The sequence below is a fragment of the Amblyraja radiata genome, chromosome 19, assembly GCF_010909765.2.
Source record: "Amblyraja radiata isolate CabotCenter1 chromosome 19, sAmbRad1.1.pri, whole genome shotgun sequence".
Classification (NCBI taxonomy): Eukaryota; Metazoa; Chordata; class Chondrichthyes; order Rajiformes; family Rajidae; genus Amblyraja; species Amblyraja radiata.
The window spans coordinates 19,658,513-19,681,488 of NC_045974.1; the positions used below are offsets into that span (position 1 = coordinate 19,658,513).

Sequence of the window (22,976 nt, forward strand, 5' to 3'; positions counted from 1 at the left end):
GGTTTATGATTGTAAACGTGCCACCGATCTTGGTTCTGGTCACCTTGATAAGATTAGTGTACTCTCCATTGTATTTCTCTCGAACAAATCTGATTTATTGGCTGCTTTATTGGATTAAACCTTTCAACAATTGGGCAGCTGCATTATTTTAAGGGTTTGCTTGAAAAGATTGTTGGATTAGTGCAGGGTTGAAGGGGGAAGCTATAATGAGTTGCACCTCAGGTTGGTAAAGCAACACTACTTGTTGTGTGCCGTCCCCTTGTGCAAACCTTCGACAGTGTCTGGCTGTGAGCCTGCCGGATTTGTGGGTCAGTTTTAACCGATAGACTAGGTCTTGGGTCAAAGGTTATGGTGTTGGAGGGCATTGACCCCACCAGTGAGAGACTGCTTGCCAGGAGCTTGAATACATTCCACCTCATGGACTTTCACTGCACACGACCCCTCGCTGGGTCCTTTTCACTCTCTGCTAATAAACTCTCTCGCATTTCAATGATGTTTGAAAATAATGATCTTCACACTGCTTTAAGGCTCCCCTGATCTGAAACTCGTCAAATGTAAGACTCCACAGCCCAGGAATGAAACATGAACGCACACTCACTCTCCCAAACACAGCAGTGCCGCTGCCGAGTTTTGTGGAGGGCATCTTTACTGCCAAGTCCTTGCAAAGTAGGTTCACGTGAAAATAAGGCCTCAGCCCACGCTAACAGGAGCCTGGGCAAGAACAGGTGACTTCAGTTCACATTCACCGCAGAGCCAAAAATTACCAGGAAAAATAGCGGGCTTGTTTATTTTTTAAATTATACACCGTACACGTAAACTATTCATTTCTTGCAGGCGGGTTCATTTTGCCTCCTACTACTGAAACTTTTAGTTTTCAGCTGTGTTAGATTGTGATTCACAAATTAACATGGTTGGCTGGACTGGGACGTTTTTCTTTGTAGCGTAGGAGGCTCGGGTTAACATAAGAACATGAGAGGCATGGATAAAGTGAACGCTCACAGTCTTTTGCCCAGCATAGAGGATTCTAAAACTAGAGGGTACGGCTTAAGGTAAGAGGGGAGAGAATTAAGAGAGACTTTAGGGGGCACTATTTCACTCAGAGGGTATTCAGAGTGAGCTGCCAGAGGAAGCGAAAGAAACAGATACAATAAAAATACATTTGAACAGATATGTAGATAGGAAGGGTTTTGAGGGATATTGGGCAAAGTGCAGGGAAATGGGACTAGCTCAGTATGCCAACTTAGTCGGCATGGTCAAGGTGGGCTGAAGAAATCGACATAGTACTCACAACACATATCAATGGCAAATTACCTTTCAGAAACATGCCAATGTTCGAATGTTTTTGTGTCGTTTGAGCAGGAACTCTACAGAAACAAAAACTGAAATAAAATATAAATATAGTCTTTGTTAAAAATAATGATGGGAGAGCGTAAATTAAAATGAAACAGAAAATGCCCCATTGCTCAGCAGGTCAGAACGCACTTCTCCTGTGGGAAGAGAAATAACAGTGATATTCCAGGTAAGGTATGACCTGACCAGCTGTAGTTCCTGTATTTCCTGTTTTAATTCTATATTTCCACCATTTGCAGTTTTTCTTTTGATTTTCAGTGAATTAACTTACATTGCTTTAATGTAACAGAGCTACCAATGAGAATTGAGTATAAATGTATAGATCTAAGGACGGATCATTACAATTAGGTTCCAATTAGCTGTCTTTGTGTGGAAAAGTAAAAGTAAAATGAATACATCTTTCTGTTGATACTTAACGATGCACATTGAAGTCAGTCATGCTGGACCTGATCAGCCCCTGTAAAGAGTAAAGATCAGGTTATTGTTTGTGGTGCAGCCCAGTAGTGGGTCTTTCTGTGAGACTCTCTCTCTCGGTAGGCAATGATTATTTCTCCTGTGCACTTTCATTTCCCGTTTCATATCACCAATATTTCACATTCCTCTTTAGTTCAGAGGCAGATAAAGGTGCAAAATGTTGGGCTTGAGTGCACTCTGATGCTTTGGCACAAATTAAAAGCTTCAGTGTATAAGCCTAGCTGGCATTCAGCAACTGAATGTATCTTCTTTATGCTGGTAATTACTTGGTGAACAGTGCACTTTGAATTGATTCCAAAGCCTTCAGTATTGCTGCTCCCACAAACTATCCACCAGCTACAACCTTGAAAGACTGGCATAATTAGAAGATTTCACAATCCTGCCGTTTTCTTTGTGATTAATTGGTATTAAAGAAGTAGGTTTGTTTCACAGCATGTGAATGAACTGACAACATCTATCGGGAGTGCCTTGGAGCCTGAGTGAATCGTGGATCTTTGATCCTGCTAATATAAGGATCTGCTGATCTGTTAGTGAGGATCTTTTACCCATTGCTGTATATTTTGTTTGCTTGTTCTTAATTCTTCTGAGCTATTGTGCAAAGTCAGACAGTCTGAAACCTGTTCCTTATCCTCACTCGCTTCTGAATGAGAATCTAAAGTCAGCATCTATAACATTGCTCTGAAACCTGTTGAAGATATGGAACCTTTTCTCACTGTAACATTCTTCCAACAAATTATTTGACGATTCTCTGGTCTTTTTTATCAATGCAATAATTAAGTGAACATTTTAAAAGGTGAAATTGAATGCAGCTGATATTTAGCTGATATTTAGCAGATAATTTCCAAATGCTTAAATAAATCGAATCAAACAGTAAGTAAGAATTCCAGGTTTCTCTACATTCACGTAGAGAAAGGAATTAAACTGAACATTATTAATAGGACTCCCACCTTCCCAATGAGCCCCTCATCTCTCCACAACCTGTTTGTTTTAGTGGCAGGCTTCGTAACCTGGCTTCACCTGTCGCACCTTGATAGAGTTTTAGAGTCGCACAGCACAGAAACAGGCCCTTCTACCCACCACATCCATGCCAACATTATATCCCATCTACACTAATCCCATTTGCCTGCATGATGTCCATATCCTTCTATGCCATGTCCATTTATTTGTCTATTCAAATGTCTCTTAAACACATTGATTGTGTCGGATTCCACCACCTCCTCGCACAACACGAGCGGGGAAAAGATAGGGAAAATGCCCAGAGTCATTTACACAGGGTAGGGGAATCAAATACAAAAGGACATATGTTTGAGGTGAGAGGGGAAAGATTTAATATACACCTGAGGGGCAACTTTATCACTCAGAGGTCAATAGGTGTATGGAACATGCTAGGGGGTAGTTGAGGCAGATTCTATAAAAGCATTTAGAAGACACTTGGACAGGTACATGGATAGGAAAAGAGGCATATGAGCAAAATACAGGCAAACGGGACTAGCTTAGATGGGTACCTTGGTCGGCATGGACGGGTTGGGCCAAAGGGCCTGTTTCACTGTTGTAGATATCAACCACTCTCCATGTGAAAAACCTACTCTCAGATCCTCATTAAAACTCCTTTATCTCACCTTAAACCCGCAAGCACCCTCTTATTTTTGATATCCCTATCATGGAAGACCAACTTCCTCAGAAGGCTAAGGATATTTGGTATATCTCCAATGACTCTTGTCAATTCCTGCAGATGCACCATAGAAAGCATATTGTTGGGATGCATTACTGCTTGGATTGGCAGCTGGGATTGTAGGCCATATAAAGTAGGAACAGGTGGGAGGCCATTCAGCCCATCCAGCCTGCTTGGCCATGGGTACCTTGGCCGTTTTCTGCACCGCAGGGGCTGGAGTGTTTCCTGGATTAAAGTAATAATGTTTTGATTTGATACTTACATGAACATTCCTTATTTTAGATAGATGGCTCCTGAGAGTCATGTTTTCACTGTCATTTTGTACCTGTAAATTAAACTTACTTTTGCAAAGAAGTCACAGATTCCATTCCACAATCCAGCTGTGCAGTTGGCCAAACCTGCCACTTTCTGACCGCCTCACCAGCATTTCCCACAACAGATAGAGTCTTATAGTGTGGAAATATATCCGTCTAAACCTATCCTATCCATGTACCTGTCTAAATTTTCCTAATCGTTGTGATAGTATCTGCCTCAACTACCTCCTCCGGTAGCTCGTTCCATACACCCACCACCCTTTGTGTGTGTGTGATAGAGTTGCTTTTCCGATATCTATTAAATCTTCCCCCTCACCTTAAACCTATGTCCTCTGGTTCTCCATTCTCCTACTCTGGGAAAATGTCCGATGTCTGGGGAAAAACGGTTGCAGAGCAGTAATAATATTAATAGAAATCTGAACAATTAAAAAAAAATGTATTTGTATTTTGAGAACGTTTAGCCTTCATATATCTCACACATCTGTACAAATAATACTATGTACTTGGGGGTTTATGCACAGTTATAGTTACCACACACGGCTCTAACAGTGCTTTTATGTACAAAACAAGGATAAGGTTTCTTGTGTTATTCTTTCCATTATCCACCTTACCCATAGGGTAATGTCCATATAATCTGCCGAGTGCATTCTGTAATTGCAAAAACAGTACAAAGGAAGAACTATGTTAATGAACCAGAGTACATACACTCACTAGAGACAGGCTAGAGGCAGGTTATTCCATAAACCGATCTGTCAAGGATACAGGAGAACATTAGATAAGCATTTTCACACAAACACAACGAGTGTCTTTCCTAAGGCACGGCTTTCAGTGTCTGAAGGTGTTCTGTGGCTATGTGAAGAAGTCAAATTAACTTAGACACAAAGTGCTGGAGGAACTCGGTCGGCGAGCGTCTGTGGAGGGAACGGACAGCGTTTCGACCCAAAGTGTCGTCTATTTGTTCCCTCCACGGATGCTGCCTGACAAGGTGAGTTCTTCCAGCATTTTGTGTTTTGCTAACTTTTCCAGCACCTGCAGTTGTTCCTGGTGTCTCGGTCAAATGGAGTTATCCAGCTGTCCACGGTGCTGTACATCTGAATAATCCAAGGGCGGAGTCTGGCAGCGGCTTCCTGCTGGTCCCGTTGGGAGAGTAGGTACATCAATGTACAGCGGTGCCGGGTCACCGTGGGCAGAGCAGCCGAGACAAAGGTGGCTGCGGGTGGGGAATCCGTCCCGTCACGGGGCCTGGCTCGCTGAATTCCTCACTGCAAGACGACAACTACTAAAGTTAGGGTCTCGACCCGAAACGTCGACCATCCGTCCCTTTCCCACAGATGCTGCTCGACCCGCCGAATTCTTCCAGCGGTTTGTTTTTGCTCCACATCCCAGCCTCTGCAGTCCCGTGTGCCCGTGTGAGCAATGCAGCCAGCCCACTGTGCCCGCTGGCCCGGCAAACGGTCTGGGCACCGGGTGGATGGTGAAGGCGGGGTGAAACCTGGTCCACTCCGGGAAGCAGCGCTCACCGGCACTCGGTCGAGTTCCCACTGCACGTCACTTCGGTAACGTTGGAAATGTTCATTCGGGAGGAGAGACACTGTATTATGAGAGAGAGAGAGAGAGAGAGAGAGAGAGAGGGGGGGGGGGGGGGGGGATAGAGAGGAAGGGTAGAGCGCAATGGGAGAGGGGGGGGAGAAGAGGATGTGGGCGAGGAGGGGGTAGGGAGGAGGAGTGGGTGGAGAGAGAGAGAGGGGGATCATGGAGAGGAAGGAGGGAAGAGGAGGAGAGGAAGGGAGGGAGAGGGAGATGAGGGGGAGAGAGGGAGAGGAAGGAGAGAGGGAGAGGAGGGCGAGTGAAGAGGAGTGAGGGGGAGGATGGAAAGGGGGTTGAGAGAGTGTCTGTCCACAGGTCCCGTTGGAAACTCCGGCCATTGTCTGTGGGGAACAGCCGGACTCTTGCCGGTGTGTAAGCGGCCTCTCCAAGCCTGGGAGGGCCGGCGGGGGGGAGAGGTGGTCCGACATCTCTGGGCAGTCTGTGTGGCCGCGGGCCGGCGGCTGCGGGTCCCCAACGCACCACCCGCGGGACTACTTAGCCCATCCCGTGGACGCCTCGCCGTTGATGTAGGCGAAGCCGGGGAAGTGCTGCGTGTGCTCGTAGTCGGCGCTGCGGCGGGGCACCAGCGAGGTGTACATGTCGCCCGAGCCCCCGTACCTCCCCGAGTGCATGGAGGCGCTAGTGTAGCAAGTGTTGGCCGAGGACACGTCGGGCCAGCGAGGGGTGACGGGCGCCGAGTGTAGCCGGGGGGTGCTGCCCATCAGGCAGGGCTCCATCCGCGGGCTCTGGCCGCTGAACGGATACTATGGAAACAAACACTCAGTTAGACCCGGGGAAAAAAGACATACAGGGCTGGAATAACAACGGGTCATGCAGCATCTCTGGAGATGGACACCAAGGTCTGGCGTAACTAGACAGAGTGGATGTGGAAAAGATGTTTCCGCTGGTGGGAGAGTCTAGGACCAGAGGGCTCAGCCTCAGAATAAAAGGACGTACCTTGAGAACGGAGAAAAGGAGGAATTTCTTTAGCCAGAGTGTGGTGAATCTATGGAATTAGTTGCCACAGACGGCTGTGGAGGCCGTGGATTGGGATTTTTAAGAGGGAGCTTGTGAGATTCTTGATTAGGAAGGGTGTCAAAGGTTATGGGGAGAAGGCAGGGAATGGGGTTGAGAGGGAAAGATAGATCAACCATGATTGAATGGCAATGGCAGAGTAAATTGGATGACAAAAACGGCCTTCCTCTGCTCCTATGACCTATGAACGTGTGGGTCAGACAGCATCTCTGGAGAACATGTTTGGGTCCGGACTTTTCTGGTTGGGACACTTTTTCATACTGATTGTAGGGGGGAGGGGGGGAGAGAAAACTGGAAAAGGGGAGGGGCATGTAATAGGGGTGGGGTTTTGATAAGCAGGTGGTTGGAACAAAGTTTAGAGATAAGAACAGAAGATGTGAGACGGGTTTGAAGTTTTGTAGATTGTGTAGCCAGAGTGGGGACAGTGGCGGATGGGAGGGGAGAAATAGATGGGTTTCTTCAAAGGGGAGGGAAAGGGGTGAAGGAGAGTCATCTGTGGCAATGAATTCCACAGATTCACCACCCTCTGGCTAAATAAATTGCTCCTCATCGCCATTCTAAACATATGCCTTTTAGCCCGAGGCTGTGACCTCTGAAGAAGGGTCTCAACCCGAAACATCGCCTATTTCTTTTCTCCGTTGATGCTGCCTCACCCGCTGAGTTTCTCCAGCATTTTTGTCTACCTGGTCCTGGACTCTCCCATGAGTGGAGACATCCTCTCCACATCTACTCCACATCTTGGCCTCTCATTATTAGACCATTCATTTATTCCTCTAAACCTTTCCCACTAGTATCCTGACCCTCCCCCCTCCTCCAAACCCTTGGCCTAACCTTCCCTACCCTCGCACTGACCCTCTTTCCGGTCGGACTCAAGCATCTCCAGGTCTATCCCTCTCCACTCCCGCCCCGTCCCTCCACACCCTTTTCCCTCTTCCCTCCCCCGACCCTCTCCCTGGCCTGACTCTGCCAAATATCTCCCGGTCTGATCCTCCCCCTCACCCCTCCCCCACCGCTCCCCCCCCCCCCCCCCCCCTCCCTCCACGCACCCTTCCCCCCACCCAGCCCCTCACTCCCTCCCTTCCTCCCCACCCTCTCCCTTCTGCCCTCGCCCCCATACCCCCCTCTCCTTGACCCGACTCTCGCAAACGACTCCCGGCCTGACCACACCCTCTCCCCTCCCATCAGCTGGACGGGCAAATGGTCACCCCACGCCGTGGCCGGAGCGCAGCCATCTGTGCGGATGTCCGCCCGGGTCACCACAATCGCCCCTCTCACACCGCATCCGTTGTCACCCAGAGTTCTTGCACACACACACACACACTGCGCCTGAAACAGAGTCCCCACTCATGAGCGGCTGGGACAAAGGGTACGGTTGTTGGAGGACCCTTCACCGGAAGTCACCATTAGACAGGTCGACTCGTGGTGCGTGCACTAAGGTCGCTCTGAAGGCATCTAAACACCACGGAGTGATGGGGAGCGGTTTGAGAGGTGTACACAGACAGACAGGAGAGGTCAGAGAGGCTTAGATCTGCCGCAGTTTAATGCAAACCTCTCTCTCCACACCCCCTCCCCCCTCCCTCCCCTCTCTAGAAGTCTGCTATTCTGCGATTCCCCATAGCTGGAGTTCAAGGGAACACATCTCATTCAAATGTGCTCGGCCATTCATTATGCAGAGTGTGAAAGAGGCCTCTGTCTAAGCAGGAAAACATTTGCCTTCTGAGTGTGTTGTTGGGTTCACAGACTCAGAGGCCATTCTTTGAGAAGAAGAAAACAGCTCAGCTGGCTAAATCCTAGTTTAACCGTTTCCCAGCTAATCCTGCCCACGTCATCGTGCCTGCTGCAACTCCCCACGTAGCCAAGTGCTTACAATCCCAACTTGTTCGGCTTGCCCACTGAACAGCAAACCCACTTTCCTGGGTCCATCCCTGAGGTTAGAATTACATGAAGTAAAATCTAATATATCTTTCATTCATTTGTTCTATATCACCACCTGTTTTTCTCATTTCTCTTTCCCTTGACTCTCAGTCTGAAGAAGGATCTCGACACGAAACGTCAACGATTCCTTTTCTCCAGAGGTGCTGCCTGACCCGCTGAGTTACTCCAGCTTTTTGTGTCTATCTTCGATTTAAACCAGCATCTGCAGTTCTTTCCCACACACTGATCCATCGGGAGAGGTTGGGCAGGCTAGGACTTTATTCCTTGGAGCACAGGAGGATATGGGGTGATCTAATGGAGGTGTGTACAATCACAAAGGGAATCGATAGGGTGAATGGACTGAGCCTTTACCCAGTGTATGGTGAATCAAGAACTAGAGAACATAGGTTTAAGGTGAGAGGGGAAAGATTTAATTGGAACCTGGGGCAACTTTTTCCACACAGTGGGTGGTGGGTATATGGAATGAGCTGCCAGAGGAGGTAGTTGAGGTAGGTACTATATCAACATTTAAAATAGGTACATGGACAGGAAAGGTTTAGTGGGATATGAGCTAAAAGCAGGCTGGTGAGACTAGCTTACATTGGACATCTTGGTCGGCATGGATGAGTTGGGCCGAAGGGCCTGTTTGTGTGCTGTATGACTCTGGGATCCGTTAATCACAACATTTATTAATGTGATTATCAGGAATGAACTGTGATAGTTTCTACGATAGATACAATATTACATCCCTTCACCAAAGAGCCAGACACTGAAGACTTGTTCACTGTGGCTTCAGTAACACATGCCGAGAATAGTTTGGGAATGAGCGATGGCCAATGGGCCAAGCTGTAATTTAAGGACCATTCTTTATTGTTGCACATCCTGGGTCACGGAAAACCAGCCGCGGAAAATAAAAGATCTCCTTTCTGTCTCGTTTATTCTAAATCTAGAAACTCCACGGATATTGACGAGAGTGGAACAGCCGAACAGAAATAGTTCTTTCCACATTAAAAATATTAAAGCTCTATACTCAAAAGAATGATTAATAATCTGTTTTGCCTAATTATGGAGATCGTGCATCGTTCAAGGAGTTACAGGGAGAGTTTGGTTAGGTTGGGACGTTTTTTGAACAGGAGACTGAGGGGTGATGTCAAGTTGTGCAAGGTCATGAGGGCAAGGGGCATGGAAAAAGTGAATGCTCACAGTCTGTTTCCCCAGGATAGAGGATTCGAAAACAAGAGGGCATAAGCCCGAGGTGAGATGGGAGAGAATTTGGAGGGAAGACAGGAACAACTTTTTCACTCACAAGGTAGTCCGTGTCTGGAACATGCTGCCAGAGGAAGCCGTAGAAGCGGATAAAATTACTACTTTTAGTGGGGCTAGCCTTAATACCAAGTTGGTCGGCATGACCTAGATGGACCGAAGGGCCTGTTTCTATGCTGTAGAACTCTATGGCTCTATTCGGTCTGTAGCCGCTTCTGTAGAAACATAGAAAATAGGTGCAGGAGTAGGCCATTCGGCCCTTCGAGCCTGCACCGCCATTCAATATGATCATGGCTGATCATCGAACTCAGTATCCTGTACCTGCCTTCTCTCCATACCCCCTGATACCTTTAGCCACAAGGGCCACATCTAACTCCCTCTGAAATATAGCTCATGAATGTTTCATCGCACTATTTTTCGAGAAAGATCTTCAGTCTGATCTTGGTGTTCAGAGTAATAGAGTCATACAGCATGGAAACAGGCTCATCGGCCCAACTTGCCCATGCCATCCAACATGCCCCGTCTACACTTGTCCCACCAGTCTGCATTTGGCCCATATCTCTCTAAATGTATTTTATCCATGTACCTGTCAAAATGTTTCTTAAATGTTGTGATAGTACCTGCCCCTACTATGTCCTCTGGCAGCTTGTTCCATACACCCACTACCCTTTGTGTGAAAAAGTTACCCCTCAGGTTCTAATTAAATCTTTCCCCTCTAACTTTAGCTGTCCTCGACTTCCCCTATTCTGGGCAAAAGACTCTGTGTGTTTACCCTATCTATTCCCCTCATGATTTTGTGCACCACTATAAGATCACCCCTCATCCTCCTGCACTCCAAGGAACAAAGCCCTAGCGTGCTCAACCTCTCCCCATAGTTCAGGCCTTCGAGTTTCTCTCTGCAGATGCTAACCGGCCCGCAGCCTATTCTGCTTAAGTTCTAAACTGCAGCAGGTGCAGGATTTTGGTGCTGGATTGATTTTTGTGGATGAATCGTGGCCCCTCGCAGGCTGAGCGCGTGCACTGACCTGTGATCCACTCCTGTGGTAGGTGGGATAGGGCAGTGGTGAGGAGAGGGCGTCGTGTGTCAGGGCTGGGTACTGGTTCTGGATGGGCAGCGGGGCTGGATTGCTGTAACTACCGTAGTTGTAGCCTCCTGTGTACCTGGGGGAGAGAGGTCGCCAAAGATAGAGTTCACAAAACACTCCGTTCGCTGTCCGAGGTATTTCCTGCCAACGCCAGAGGGGGAACCCCGACAATGGAGGTAGGGCTCACCTGTGGCCTCACCTGACTCTACCTGCACGTCAGGTGGGAATGTATACCTGGTTGCAGTGAGTGCTGGAGGGGGTTGAGGTTGAGAGGCGGAACGCAGTGGGGGGGGGGGGAGCAGTCGAGGTGGAAGGGGGAATCAAGTGGAGATGGGATTGTGGTGGGGGAGGGGAGGGTCAGGTAGAGGGGGGAGGGTCACGGTGGAGGAGGGGAGGATGGAGGTGGAGGAGGGGTGCGTCGGTGGAGGAGGGGAGGGTCAGGTGGAGGGGGTGAGGGTTGAGGCATTATGGAGCACTTCCAATGGAGATTCAGGAGTATCGGTGTGAAGGGAAGAGTGTAGGACACGGGTATCAAGGCCAAGACTGCATCAGCCGTGAACTCATGGAATGCCGACAGAGGGAGCAGGTGCAGTGGTAGTATTGCAACATTTAAGAAATATTCAGACAGGCACATGAGTAGGACAGATTTAGAGGGATGTGGGCTAAATGCAGGCAGGTAGAACTAGTGTAAATGGGATATATTGGTCGGTGTGGGCAAGTTGGGCCAAAGGGCCTGTTGCCATGCTGTATAACTCTATGACTTTATGAGGTGTGTGTAGAGGATGCAGGTGAACAGGTGTGTCAGTAGAGGAAGCAGGTGTGTCAGTAGAAGGTGCAGGTGAACAGGTGTGTCCGTAGAGAATGCTAGTGAACAGGTGTATCAGTGGAGGAAGCAGGTGTGTCAGTAGAAGGTGCAGGTGAACAGGTGTGTCAGTAGAGGGTACAGGTGTGTCAGCAGAGGGTGCAGGTGAACAGGTGTGTCAGCAGAGGGTGCAGGTGAACAGGTGTGTCAGTAGAGGGTGCAGGTGAACAGGTGTGCCAGTAGAGGGTGCAGGTGAACAGGTGTGCCAGTAGAGAATGCAGGTGAACAGGTGTGTCAGCAGAGGGTACACAAAATTGCTGGGGAAACTCAGCGGGTGCAGCAGCATCTATGGAGCGAAGGAAATAGGCGACGTTTCGGGCCGAAACCCTTCTTCAGACTGATAGGGGGTGGGGAAAGAAAGAAGGACAAAGGGAGGAGGAGGAGGAGCCCGAGGGCGGGCGGATGGGAGGGTGGGGGGAGACAGCTAGAGGGTGAAGGAAGGGGAGGAGACAGCACGGGCTAGCCAAATTGGGAGAATTCAATGTTGATGCCATAGGGACGCAAGGACCCCAGACGGAATATGAGGTGCTGTTCCTCCAATTTCCGCTGTTGCTCACTCTGGCAATGGAGGAGACCCAGGACAGAGAGGTCGGATTGGGAATGGGAGGGGGAGTTGAAGTGCTGAGCCACCGGGAGGTCAGGTAGGTTATTGCGGACTGAGCGGAGGTGTTCGGCGAAACAGTCGCCCAACCTACGCTTGGTCTCACCGATGTAAATCAGCTGACATCTAGAGCAGCGGATGCAGTAGATGAGGTTGGAGGAGATACAGGTGAACCTTTGTCGCACCTGGAACGACTGCTTGGGACCTTGAATGGAGTCGAGGGGGGAGGTGAAGGGACAGGTGTTGCATTTCTTGCGGTTGCAACGGAAAGTGCCCGGGGAGGGGGTGGTGCGGGAGGGAAGGGAAGAATTGACGAGGGAGTTGCGGAGGGAGCGGTCTTTGCGGAAGGCAGACATGGGGGGAGATGGGAAGATGTGGCGAGTGGTGGGGTCACGTTGGAGGTGGCGGAAATGGCGGAGGATTATGTGTTGTATTTGCCGGCTGGTGGGGTGAAAGGTGAGGACCAGAGGGACTCTGCCCTTGTTGCGTGTGCGGGGTATGGATGAGACCCTGGTGTGAGCCTCATCTATGGTGGCGGAGGGGAATCCCCGTTCCCTGAAGAACGAGGACATTTCCGATGCCCTGGTATGAAATGTCTCATCCTGGGAACAGATGCGGCGTAGGCGGAGGAATTGGGAGTAGGGGATGGAGTCTTTACAGGGGGCAGGGTGGGAAGACGTGTAGTCCAGATAGCCATGTGAGTCAGTGGGTTTATAATGTATGTCGGTCAGGAGTCTGTCCCCTGCGATGGAGATGGTGAGGTCAAGGAATGGTAGGGAAGTGTCTGAAATCGTCCAGGTGTATTGGAGTGCCGGATGGAAGTTGGTGGTGAAGTGGATGAAGTCAGTCAGTTGTGTGTGGGTGCAGGAGGTGGCACCAAAGCAGTCGTCAATGTAGCGGAGGTAGAGGTCGGGGATGGGGCCCTGGTACGCATCGAACAAGGATTGTTCAACGTACCCGACACAGCAGAGGGTGCAGGTGAACAGGTGTGTCAGTAGAGGGTGCAGGTGAACAGGTGTGTCAGTAGAGGGTGCAGGTGAACAGGTGTGCCAGTAGAGGGTGCAGGTGAACAGGTGTGTCAGTAGAGGGTGCAGGTGAACAGGTGTGTCAGTAGAGGGTGCAGGTGAACAGGTGTGCCAGTAGAGGGTGCAGGTGAACAGGTGTGTCAGTAGAGGGTGCAGGTGAACAGGTGTGTCAGTAGAGGGTGCAGGTGAACAGGTGTGCTGGCAGAGGAAGCAGATGAACAGGAATATTCGCAGTTTGGATGCTGTGGTATTTAATGACATTAAACAAGACTTCATGAGAGTTTTAAGACAGTTTGATGCTGGGTGCCGGGCACTGACGGCCTGTGAGACGGGGAATGAATGCGAGGCTGTGCGAGTGACTTACCCATGCTGGTCCCGGGCCGTGTATGCGGGTATCCCAGGCCGGTGTGAAGCGGGGACCGGGGCCGTGGCATTGCTTCGCATGCAGGGCACCTGCTGGGGGCTGTCCGGAGCCGCTCCCGTGGTCACCGTGTAGGTCAGCGACCAGGTGTAGGACTGAACGGCTGCGGCAAAAGGCAGAGCCGTCAGCAAACATAACAGCCGGCGCAGCGACACACACACACAGTACACACACACACAGTACACACACATACACAGACATAGTACACACACATACACAGTACACACACATAGTACACACACACACTGTACACACAGACACTGTACACACACACTGCACACACACACACTGTATACACACACAAACACACACACTGTACACACACACACACACTGTATACACACACACACATACACACACACACACACACACACACACACACACACACACACACACACAGCCGCGCACATAACAACTGCAAAGATCTTTGCGAGTGCCAGTTGGAACTTTCATAAAATAATTGGAAAATCTATCTGCAGCAGCATTTATCAATGACGTTTGATGTTACTGGATGTGGGAAGTCAGGCGGGACACCGGGAATCTCTGTGACACCACTCTCCCCCTCCCCCTCACTCACTCCCAACCGCTCCCCCTCACTCACCCTCCACCCCTCCCCCTCACTCACCCCTCACCCCTCCCCCTCACTCACCCCCCACCCCTCCCCCTCACTCACCCCCCACCCCTCCCCATCACTGACCCCCCACCCCTCCCCCTCACTCACTCCCCCTCCCCAAATCCAGACTACCTGGGGCAGAGGGAGTCTGGACCGCGGGGTCATATGCCCCGCAAGGGGGGTGGAGGAGTTGCCGGGCAGAACATGGGGAGGGTGGTATCCCAGTTGTCCATCCAGCACCCCTGACAGCTCCCCCTCACCCCCCTTACCCACTCACCCCAGCGCTTCACTCCTCCCACACTGCCCCTCTGTTATCCTTCCCCTTCTCCCAATCCCTCTCTCCCCACAACTCTCTGCTCCTCCACCTCTCCACCCTCCCCCACTTCCTTCGCCCCTCCCATACCCCTTCCTCCTCTCCCCTCATCCTACTCTTCCCCATCCACTCACCCCTTCTCACTTTCTCCCTCTCCCTCTCGCCCAACCCTCCCCGGAGCCCGCGGTGGGAGTGGGCCACGGTTGACTATGTGACCTCGCTGACTATCTCACCTGCCGTGGTGGACGCGGGGTAGTCTGGAGACTGACTGTTGCTGGGCGAGACGACAGCGATGTCCGCGGACACGGGTTGATCCGGAGAGAAGGGAGGGGGGGATTGTGGTGCCGGGCTGTGTTCGGAAGGTGCCGCCTCCTCCTGACGCTCTGCTGTGGAAACACTGAGTCAGTGATGGCTCCGATGTGAAGACACCGCTACCGACCCTCCATGAGCCGGTCCCTGCCCTCCCGCCCCACCCCTGCAGGTAGGGCAACAGGCACAACGCGTCTGTTACAAGCCCCCGCCGCTTCCTTCTTCCTCATGTTCAACAAGGAACTGCAGATGCTGTTTTACAAAAAAGACACAGAGTGCTGGAGTAACTCAGCGGGTCAGGTAGCATCCATGGAGAACATAGATTGGCGACATCACCTGCAGAGATACTGCCTGACCCGCTGTTACTCCAGCACTTTATGTCCTTTTTGTTCATTCGCATCTCTCCGTGGCCGCGCCCATGGGCTCACCGTTCATTTTTGCTCATTTAAAAAAAAAATATATAAATTATCAATAAGACATTTACATTTCTTGCTGATCACTTATCCATTCTCCGCTCTTTGTTCATCTGTTGCTGCCTTCTGAACCCCTACCAACCTCAACAGTGGTGCAGCTGATTCGGGGAGAAGGCAGGAGAATGGGGTTGAAAGAGAAAGAAAGATTGAATGGCAGAATAGACTTGATGGGCTGAATGGCCTCTCTCTTTCTCTCTGTCTCTCTATCTCTCTCACTCTCACTCTCTCTCCCCCCCCCCCCCCTCCTGCTTCAGTGTGTGAGAGGGACTAGCTCCAACACACATAACATTGGACCACGAGGATTTCCAAATAGTAGGGGAGTGAATCACCAGAGTTTTACTGTTCAGTATTCTCGAGTTGTGGTGTCATGTGCAAAGACTGAGATTGTGTTCGGGTTGAGTTTATAAAGATGTGCCTGAAAGAGACAAGAGTGGACGGCAGAGTTTCAGGAAGGGAGTTTCAGAACTGGCCACGGGTGATGCACATAAACGTAGAAAGAAGGGACGATAGTTGCGGGCTTACACAAAGGGACACTGGAGTAACTCAGCAGGTCAGGCAGCAACTCTGGAGAAAATGGATGGGTGGCGTTTCGGGTGGGGACCCTTCTTCAGACTGGTTGACATGAACGTTCCCTCTGTACCTGTGCAACGCTCCCCCTTCATGGCCCTCATAAGCTCGTTGGCCCTCTCTTGGCAGTGGAGAGACTCCAGCAGATAGAGTACGTAGTCATCAAAGGTCAAGTGGATCAGGTGGAAGGAACCTAGCAAAAGAAATTGATTGTAATCTTTACAGTCAGAGAGGAAACAGGCCACTCAACTCACCAAACTATTCTGGTGAGTAGGCATCGTATTGTAGTCATAGAGTCATACAGTGAGGAAACAGGCCCTTCAGCCCATCCTGCCCGATGCCGACCAACTTGGCCCCTCTATACTAGTCCCATTTGCCTCTGCTTGAATATAACCATCTAAAACGTTCCTATCCATGAACCTGCCTAAATGTATTTTAAATGTTGCTATTGTACCTGCCTAAACTACCTCCTCTGGCAACTCATTCCACAGACCCACCATCTTCCATGTGATAAGGTTGCCCCTCGAGTCCGTATTAACTCTTTCTCCTCTCACCTTATAACTGTGTCCTCTGGTTCTTGATTCCCTTACTCTGGGAAAAAGACTGTGAGCATCCACTTTACCTCCACCCCTTGTAATTCTATACCCCTCTATAAAGTCACCGCTCAGTCTTTTATTATCTATCCAGCTCACCCCGTCTCTCCCTCCAATCCCAGTAACATTCTTGTGGATCCTCGCTGCACCCTCTCTGGTTTAATGAAATGTCCTTAGCCTAGTGACCCGAACTGCACACAGTATGCCAAATGTGGTCTCAACAATGACGAGTACAATTACAATATAACATTGCAGCTCATGTACACAAAACCTTGACTATTGATGGCAGGCATGCCAAATGCCCTCTTCACCACCCTGCACACGAGTCACCACATTCAGGGAACTATCTTCTTCTTCTTTCGTGTGGCGTGCACAGCCTAAAGTTGTAGGACAACTTTTGTTCTATTTGATCTTGTGCACGTCGAGTTGATTGCATTAGGCGAAACAGGGTGGCCCACGTGAAGGTTGCAATCTTCCACCGCATTCAGGGAACTATGTAGTTGCATAGGTCTCTCTAAAACACTCTCTATGGTCCTGCCACCTTCTGTGTAAGTGCTGCCCTAGTGTTACTTCACAATGGATAAGGGGCTGTGGGATGGGGAGAGGGCTGGGATGAGGGAGAGGGCTGGGATGAGGGAGAGGGCTGGGATGAGGGAGAGGGCTGGGGGGTGGGGACGAGGTGCTCCCCATTTATAGAATGTCACCTTTGTTGAACTGACTGTGGAGATGTGAGAGTGGGAGTCCGGGTTGGTTCTACACACCGCTCTGCAAAGGGTGCAGCCACGTCACAGATGCACCAATGGGTGGCCCTGATTTACATACAACATAGGCTCAGCGACAAGTGGACTCCAGGTCCAGTTCCAAGCACTGTATTTTAGGAATGGAGCAAGGGGAGAAATGGACAGATTCAGTAGATGAGGGAACTTCAGCACCATGGACAGTGCATTCCCAGCTTCTGGTCACTGCTGCAGGCGTGGAGAGGGTTTGGGGACAGGACCACAAGTGCAGGTCCGGAGTGTCCCCACTGTAGCTTCAAATAATCTGGAAATAAATGGCACGGATTGTCAATAATGAAGAGTGTTATAAATCCAGTTCGTTGTCATCCAAGGTCTGTCACTGTCTCGCTCTTCCCCTCTGGACTCATAGGGACATGGGTCACAAACACACTCCAGAGAACCAAGGCAACACAGTGCAGCCCTGAGGGAGGGGTAGGACGGAGGAGCAAGACTGAGGGGAGGGGGCAGGACTGAGTGGGGGGGGGCAAGACTGAGGGGGGACAAGACTGGGGAGGGGCAAGACTGAGGGTGAGGCAATACTGAGGGGGGGGGGGACAAGACTGAGGGGGGGGGGGGCAAGACTGAGGGGGGCAAGACTGGGGAGGGGCAAGACTGAGGGTGAGGCAATACTGAGGGGGGGGGGGACAAGACTGAGGGGGCAAGACTGAGGGGTGAAAGACTGAGGGGGGAAAGACTGAGGGGGGCAAGACTGATGGGGGGGGCAAGACTGAGGGGGGGGGCAAGACTGAGGGGGGGGGGGGGTAGGACGGAGGAGCAAGACTTCCCCTCTGGACTCATAGGGACATGGGTCACAAACACACTCCAGAGAACCAAGGCAACACAGTGCAGCCCTGAGGGAGGGGTAGGACGGAGGAGCAAGACTGAGGGGAGGGGGCAGGACTGTGTGGGGGGGGGGGGCAAGACTGAGGGGGGACAAGATTGGGGGGGGGAAAGACTGAGGGGGGCAAGACTGATGGGGGGGCAAGACTGAGGGGGGGGGCAAGACTGAGGGGGGGGGCAAGACTGAGGGGGGGGCAAGACTGAGGGGGGGGGGCAGGACTGAGGGGAGGGGCAGGTACTGAGGGAGGGGGTAGTACTGAGGGAGGGGGTAGTACTGAGGTTGGTGCAGAACTGAGGGAGGTGCAGTTCTGTGGTAGGGGCGGTACTGAGGGAGAACAGTATGAAGCAGAATTCATTGTTGTGTTGTCGTTTGAGCGTTCTGCTGGTAATTATTTTGGACGTTTGAATTATTGTAAGTATATGATTGATGGAACTGCTGTTGTTACAGAGAGTTTGCAGCATGAGAACAAGTTATTTCATGCAACCTGGTCATGTCGAACAAGATGCTTCTTCAGCTGGTCCCAATTTCCTGTGTTTGGCTAAAATTCCTCTAAACCTTTCCTATGAGTGTATCTGTCCAAATATCCTTTAAATGTTGTACCTCCCACAACTATTTCCTCTGCCTGTATGTTCCAAACACCCACCACCCTCTCAATGGAAAAGTTGCCCCGCAGATTCCTATTAAATCTTTCCCATCTTATACCTCTAGTTCTTGATTCCCACACCTGTGGTGCATCTATCCTAGATATTCCACATGATTTTATTCATCTCTATTTGGACAGATATATGGGCAGGAAGGGCTCAGAGGACTATAGCCCATAGCCCCCTCTACCCTTCCTATCTATATATCTGTGAACATTTCATAAGAAATTATAAGGTTTAAAATAATACTTTGCATGAAATCCTTTCAGAAACCTCAAGACTGCCATCAGTTCATCAATATCCAACTTTAAGTCACAAAACAAATTTTATGTTAAACCTGTGGAAGATTTCCAACCTCTGGTAGAAGAACAAGATTGATTGGTTTGGATAAACATTGGTTAATTCCATTTGGGATTCCACAGAGAGCAGTCAGTGGCAATGGAGAAATAGCATGGCGTTCAAGACATAATTGCATAAGAGTAGAAGCAAGGAACTGCAGGTGCTGGTTTACACAAAAAGACACAAAGTTAGGCAGCAACTCTGGAGAACATGGATAGGTGACGATTCAGGTCAAGACTCGTCTGAAAAAGGATTCCAATGCAAAACGTCACCCATCCATGTTCTACAGAGATGCTGCCTGACTGCTAAGTTTCTCCGACACTTTGCGTCAATCATTGCAAAATAGTTTATTTTTCCATGCAGTATGTTGGAGTGAGTGTGTCTCTGTGTGACTCCACAGTGTGTCTGCGTGACTCTACAGTGTGTCTCTGTGTGACTCTGCATTGTGTCTCTGCAGTGTGTCTCTGTGTGACTGTACAGTGAGTGTGTATATGTGTGATTCTGGTGAGGGGAGCCCTCCCAGTCAGATCCTTTCTGCACCGTCGGAACCTCACTACCAGCGCACGCTGCCCTCCCAAATCAAAAAGAGAGGACGATCACGGTCCATATGTTTAACCCACATGTGCCCGTAGTGGATGTCCTCACCTTCCTTGCTCGCTACGTCGACGGAGCAGGGAACAGCGTGGACGTGAAGGATCTGCATGGGATTTGGACGAGCAAGCGGCAGGTCAAGGTGAAGTTGAGGATGGACAAGGAAGGAACTCTCCTCCACCCTCCATCGGTGTTCGCAATTGGAGGAAACCGAGGATATTTAATTTACGTGGGGCAGCCCAGAGTTTGCAGAAAATGTAACAAGCCTGGACATGTGATGGCCCAATGCAATGCAGTGGTCTGCAAAAACTGCAAAATGGAGGGCCACGAGACAAAGGACTGTCAAGCCAGCAAGAACTGTAACCTGTGTGGGGAGGGAGGCCACCTTTACAGGGCCTGCCCAAAAAGAGCATGCACATATGCACAGGCAACAAGAGGGGCGGCTTCCAGCACCCCCAGGGTAGGTGAGACACCCACTACCACTGCCAAGTCCCCAGCAGAAAGGGGAAACAGGGATGAGGACAGCCCAACCACCTCAGCCACCTCAACCACCTCGAGCCCCCAAGTGCCAGGAGAACTCCAGCACCAAGCCCAGGAGGGAGAGTCGATGGAGGAGGGGGGAGAGCAAATTTGGACTACTGTAAAATACAAAAAACACCAGAAGGGTCAGCACACGGAGCAGAGGCCAGAAAGGGATGGCAAGCCCAAAAAAACCACCAAAAAACGGTCTCTCTCCCTGACAGAAGGGAGAAACCTCTCCTCGTCGGAGGATGAGGCGAACGGGAAACCCCACAAGAAGAAAACCGGGGCGGAAAGGAGAAGGTGCAGGACGATTGTACACCTGCACCAGGAGACCGAGAGCAGTGCAGCGGTCGAGGGGCTCCAGCCCCAGGACATCGGGAGCAGTGCAGCGATCGAGGGGCTCCGGCCCCAGGACAACGGGAGCAGTGCAGCGGTCGAGGGGCTCCGGCCCCAGGACAACGGGAGCAGTGCAGCGATCGAGGAGCTCCAGCCCCAGGGCATCGGGAGCAGTGCAGCGGTCGAGGGGCTCCAGCCCCAGGGCATCGGGAGCAGTGCAGTGGCCATTGGGCCCCAGCTCCGGGCAACCGGGAGCTTTGTAGCGGCCGATGGGCCCCAGCTCCGGGCAACCGGGAGTATCGTAGAGGCCGATGGGCCCCAGCTCCGGGCAACCGGGAGCAGTGCAGCGGCCATTGGGCCTCAGCTCCGAGTTTCCGGGAGCAGTAAGCCTGTCACTGAGCCCCAGCCACGAGAGACGGGGGAAGCGGCGCACCCAGAAGGGGGTAAAACGAGCAGCCCCCCCCCAACGACACCTCGGGTTACCACAGGGGAAACCCAACCCGTTGAGGAGGCCGGGTATCTGAGCCCAGGAAAGGTGAGGCAATTCACCGAAGCGGTGGGCATGAGGGAGCAGGAAAACGGACTCTAAAGGACAATGGAGCTCAAACTGGCATCCTTAAACGTGCGCAGTGTGAAGAGCACTGCGCGATGTGTTAATGCCTTGCAGTACCTGGCCAAGGTCAAGGCAGATGTGACTTTTCTACAGGAGTGCGGGTTGCCACACCTCCGCTGTTATCGGAGGTGGTCGCGATGGTGGCCCCACGGACTGTCTGTGTGGTCGGGGGGCAATGATTGTCGTGCTTCTGGCCTGGGGATCTTGCTGCGGGGAGGGAACTTCGCCATCACTGAGGTCAGGGAGGTGGTTGCGGGGCGTCTCCTCGTGGTGGATGTAATGTACCGTGGTTCTCCGCTCCGGCTGATTAATGTGTATGCCCCACCCGTGCGGAGCGAGCGGCAGGCCGTTCTCCAGCAGCTCCCAGTGCTGTTGGCCACGTCCCGGCAGCTCGTTCTGGCCGGTGACTTCAACTGCATCATTGATGCGGCTGGACGATCCGGCAGTGCCGACAACAGACTGGACAGCACGTCCAAGTTCCTGATGGAAACGGTAAAAGACGCAAAGCTGCACGACGCCTTCAGCGACCCTGCAGGCGGGTCCCAGCCGCGGTTCACCTGGTCGAGATCGGACGGTTTGGCCCGATCCCGGATAGACTTCGTCTTCACCACGAAGGCCGTCACGGTGAGACACACCGACCTCACGCCGGTGTTCTTCTCTGACCACTGCCTCCTTCAGGCTTCCTGTCACCTACAGGAGGACCGGAAGGCAGGCAGAGGGACGTGGAAGTTAAATGTGAAGTTGTTGACCCCGGAGAACGTGGAGGAGCTAAAGAGGGACTACGCACGTTGGAGAACGGTGAGGCCCCTCTTTGACTCCCCGACACTCTGGTGGGAAGCAACCAAGGAGAACATTAAGAGGTTCTTCATAGCCAAAGGGGTTCAGAGAGCAAGACAGAGTCAGAGGGAATTGTGCCAACTCCAGACAGAATTGCAACAACTGCTCCTTCTGCAGTCGAGGGGGGTGGATGTGAGGGAGGAACTTAGAGAGGTGAAGGACCGGCAAGCTCGGCTCTTTACCTCTGAATCCTCCAAGATCATCTTCCGATCCAGGGTCCGCCATGTGGAGCAGGATGAGACGTGCTCACGTTTCTTCTTCCATAAGGTTCACAGGGGGAGCTCTGTGATCAACAGCCTTAGGGAGGAGGACGGCTCGGTAGCATCCTCGCAGACAGACATGATGAGGGTCTGCAAATCCTTTTACTCGGAATTGTATGACCAAAAGGCCACAGACAGCACCGCCTCCCAGAACTTCCTGTCCTCTATCACGGAGGTCTTGGAGGACAGCAAGCAGGAGAGTCTGGACCAACCACTGACCCTAGAGGAGCTGACTGGCTCCATCCGCTCCTTTGACTCGAGTAAAACTCCCGGAAGCGATGGCTTACCGGCCGAGTTGTATTCGGCTCTGTGGGACTGGGTGGGCCCGGACCTGCTGGAAGTGTACAACGACATGCTTCTAGCCGGCAGCATGTCAGACTCCATGAGGAAGGGCAGCATCACCCTAATCTACAAGCAGAAGGGGGAGATGAAAGATATAAAGAATTGGAGACCCATAACATTGTTGAATGTAGACTACAAGATCCTGTCTAAGGCCATCGCCAACCGGGTCAAGTCTGCTCTGGGACGGGTGATCCACCCGGACCAAACCTGTGCTGTACCTGGCAGGAAAATCTCAGACAGCCTAGCGCTGCTGAGAGATACCATCGCCTACGTGCAGGACAGACGGGTGGATGCCTGCCTAGTCAGCTTGGACCAGGAGAAGGCCTTCGACAGGATATCGCACACGTACATGAGGGACGTGCTCTCCAAAATGGGTTTTGGGGAGGGAATCCGAAATTGGATCTACA

General features: G+C 51.3%; 1 protein-coding gene across 2 annotated transcripts in view; it reads right to left on the reverse strand.

Annotated features, from left to right (window-relative positions):
• Positions 1-5,630: 5,630 nt before the first annotated feature.
• The window catches only part of rfx4 (regulatory factor X4), a 44,188-nt gene continuing 26,842 nt past the window's right edge, over positions 5,631-22,976 (reverse strand). The window contains exons 14-18 of one of the 2 annotated variants that reach the window (XM_033037863.1): positions 15,952-16,071; positions 14,763-14,912; positions 13,547-13,706; positions 10,635-10,770; positions 5,631-6,161 (exon numbers count right to left, since the gene is read on the reverse strand). In XM_033037863.1, coding sequence (XP_032893754.1) covers positions 5,889-6,161; positions 10,635-10,770; positions 13,547-13,706; positions 14,763-14,912; positions 15,952-16,071 — 839 coding nt within the window. In that variant the 3' untranslated portion in view covers positions 5,631-5,888. Of the gene's footprint in view, positions 6,162-10,634; positions 10,771-13,546; positions 13,707-14,762; positions 14,916-15,951; positions 16,072-22,976 lie in introns of both variants that reach the window. The other variant, XM_033037862.1, reaches the window with a different exon arrangement.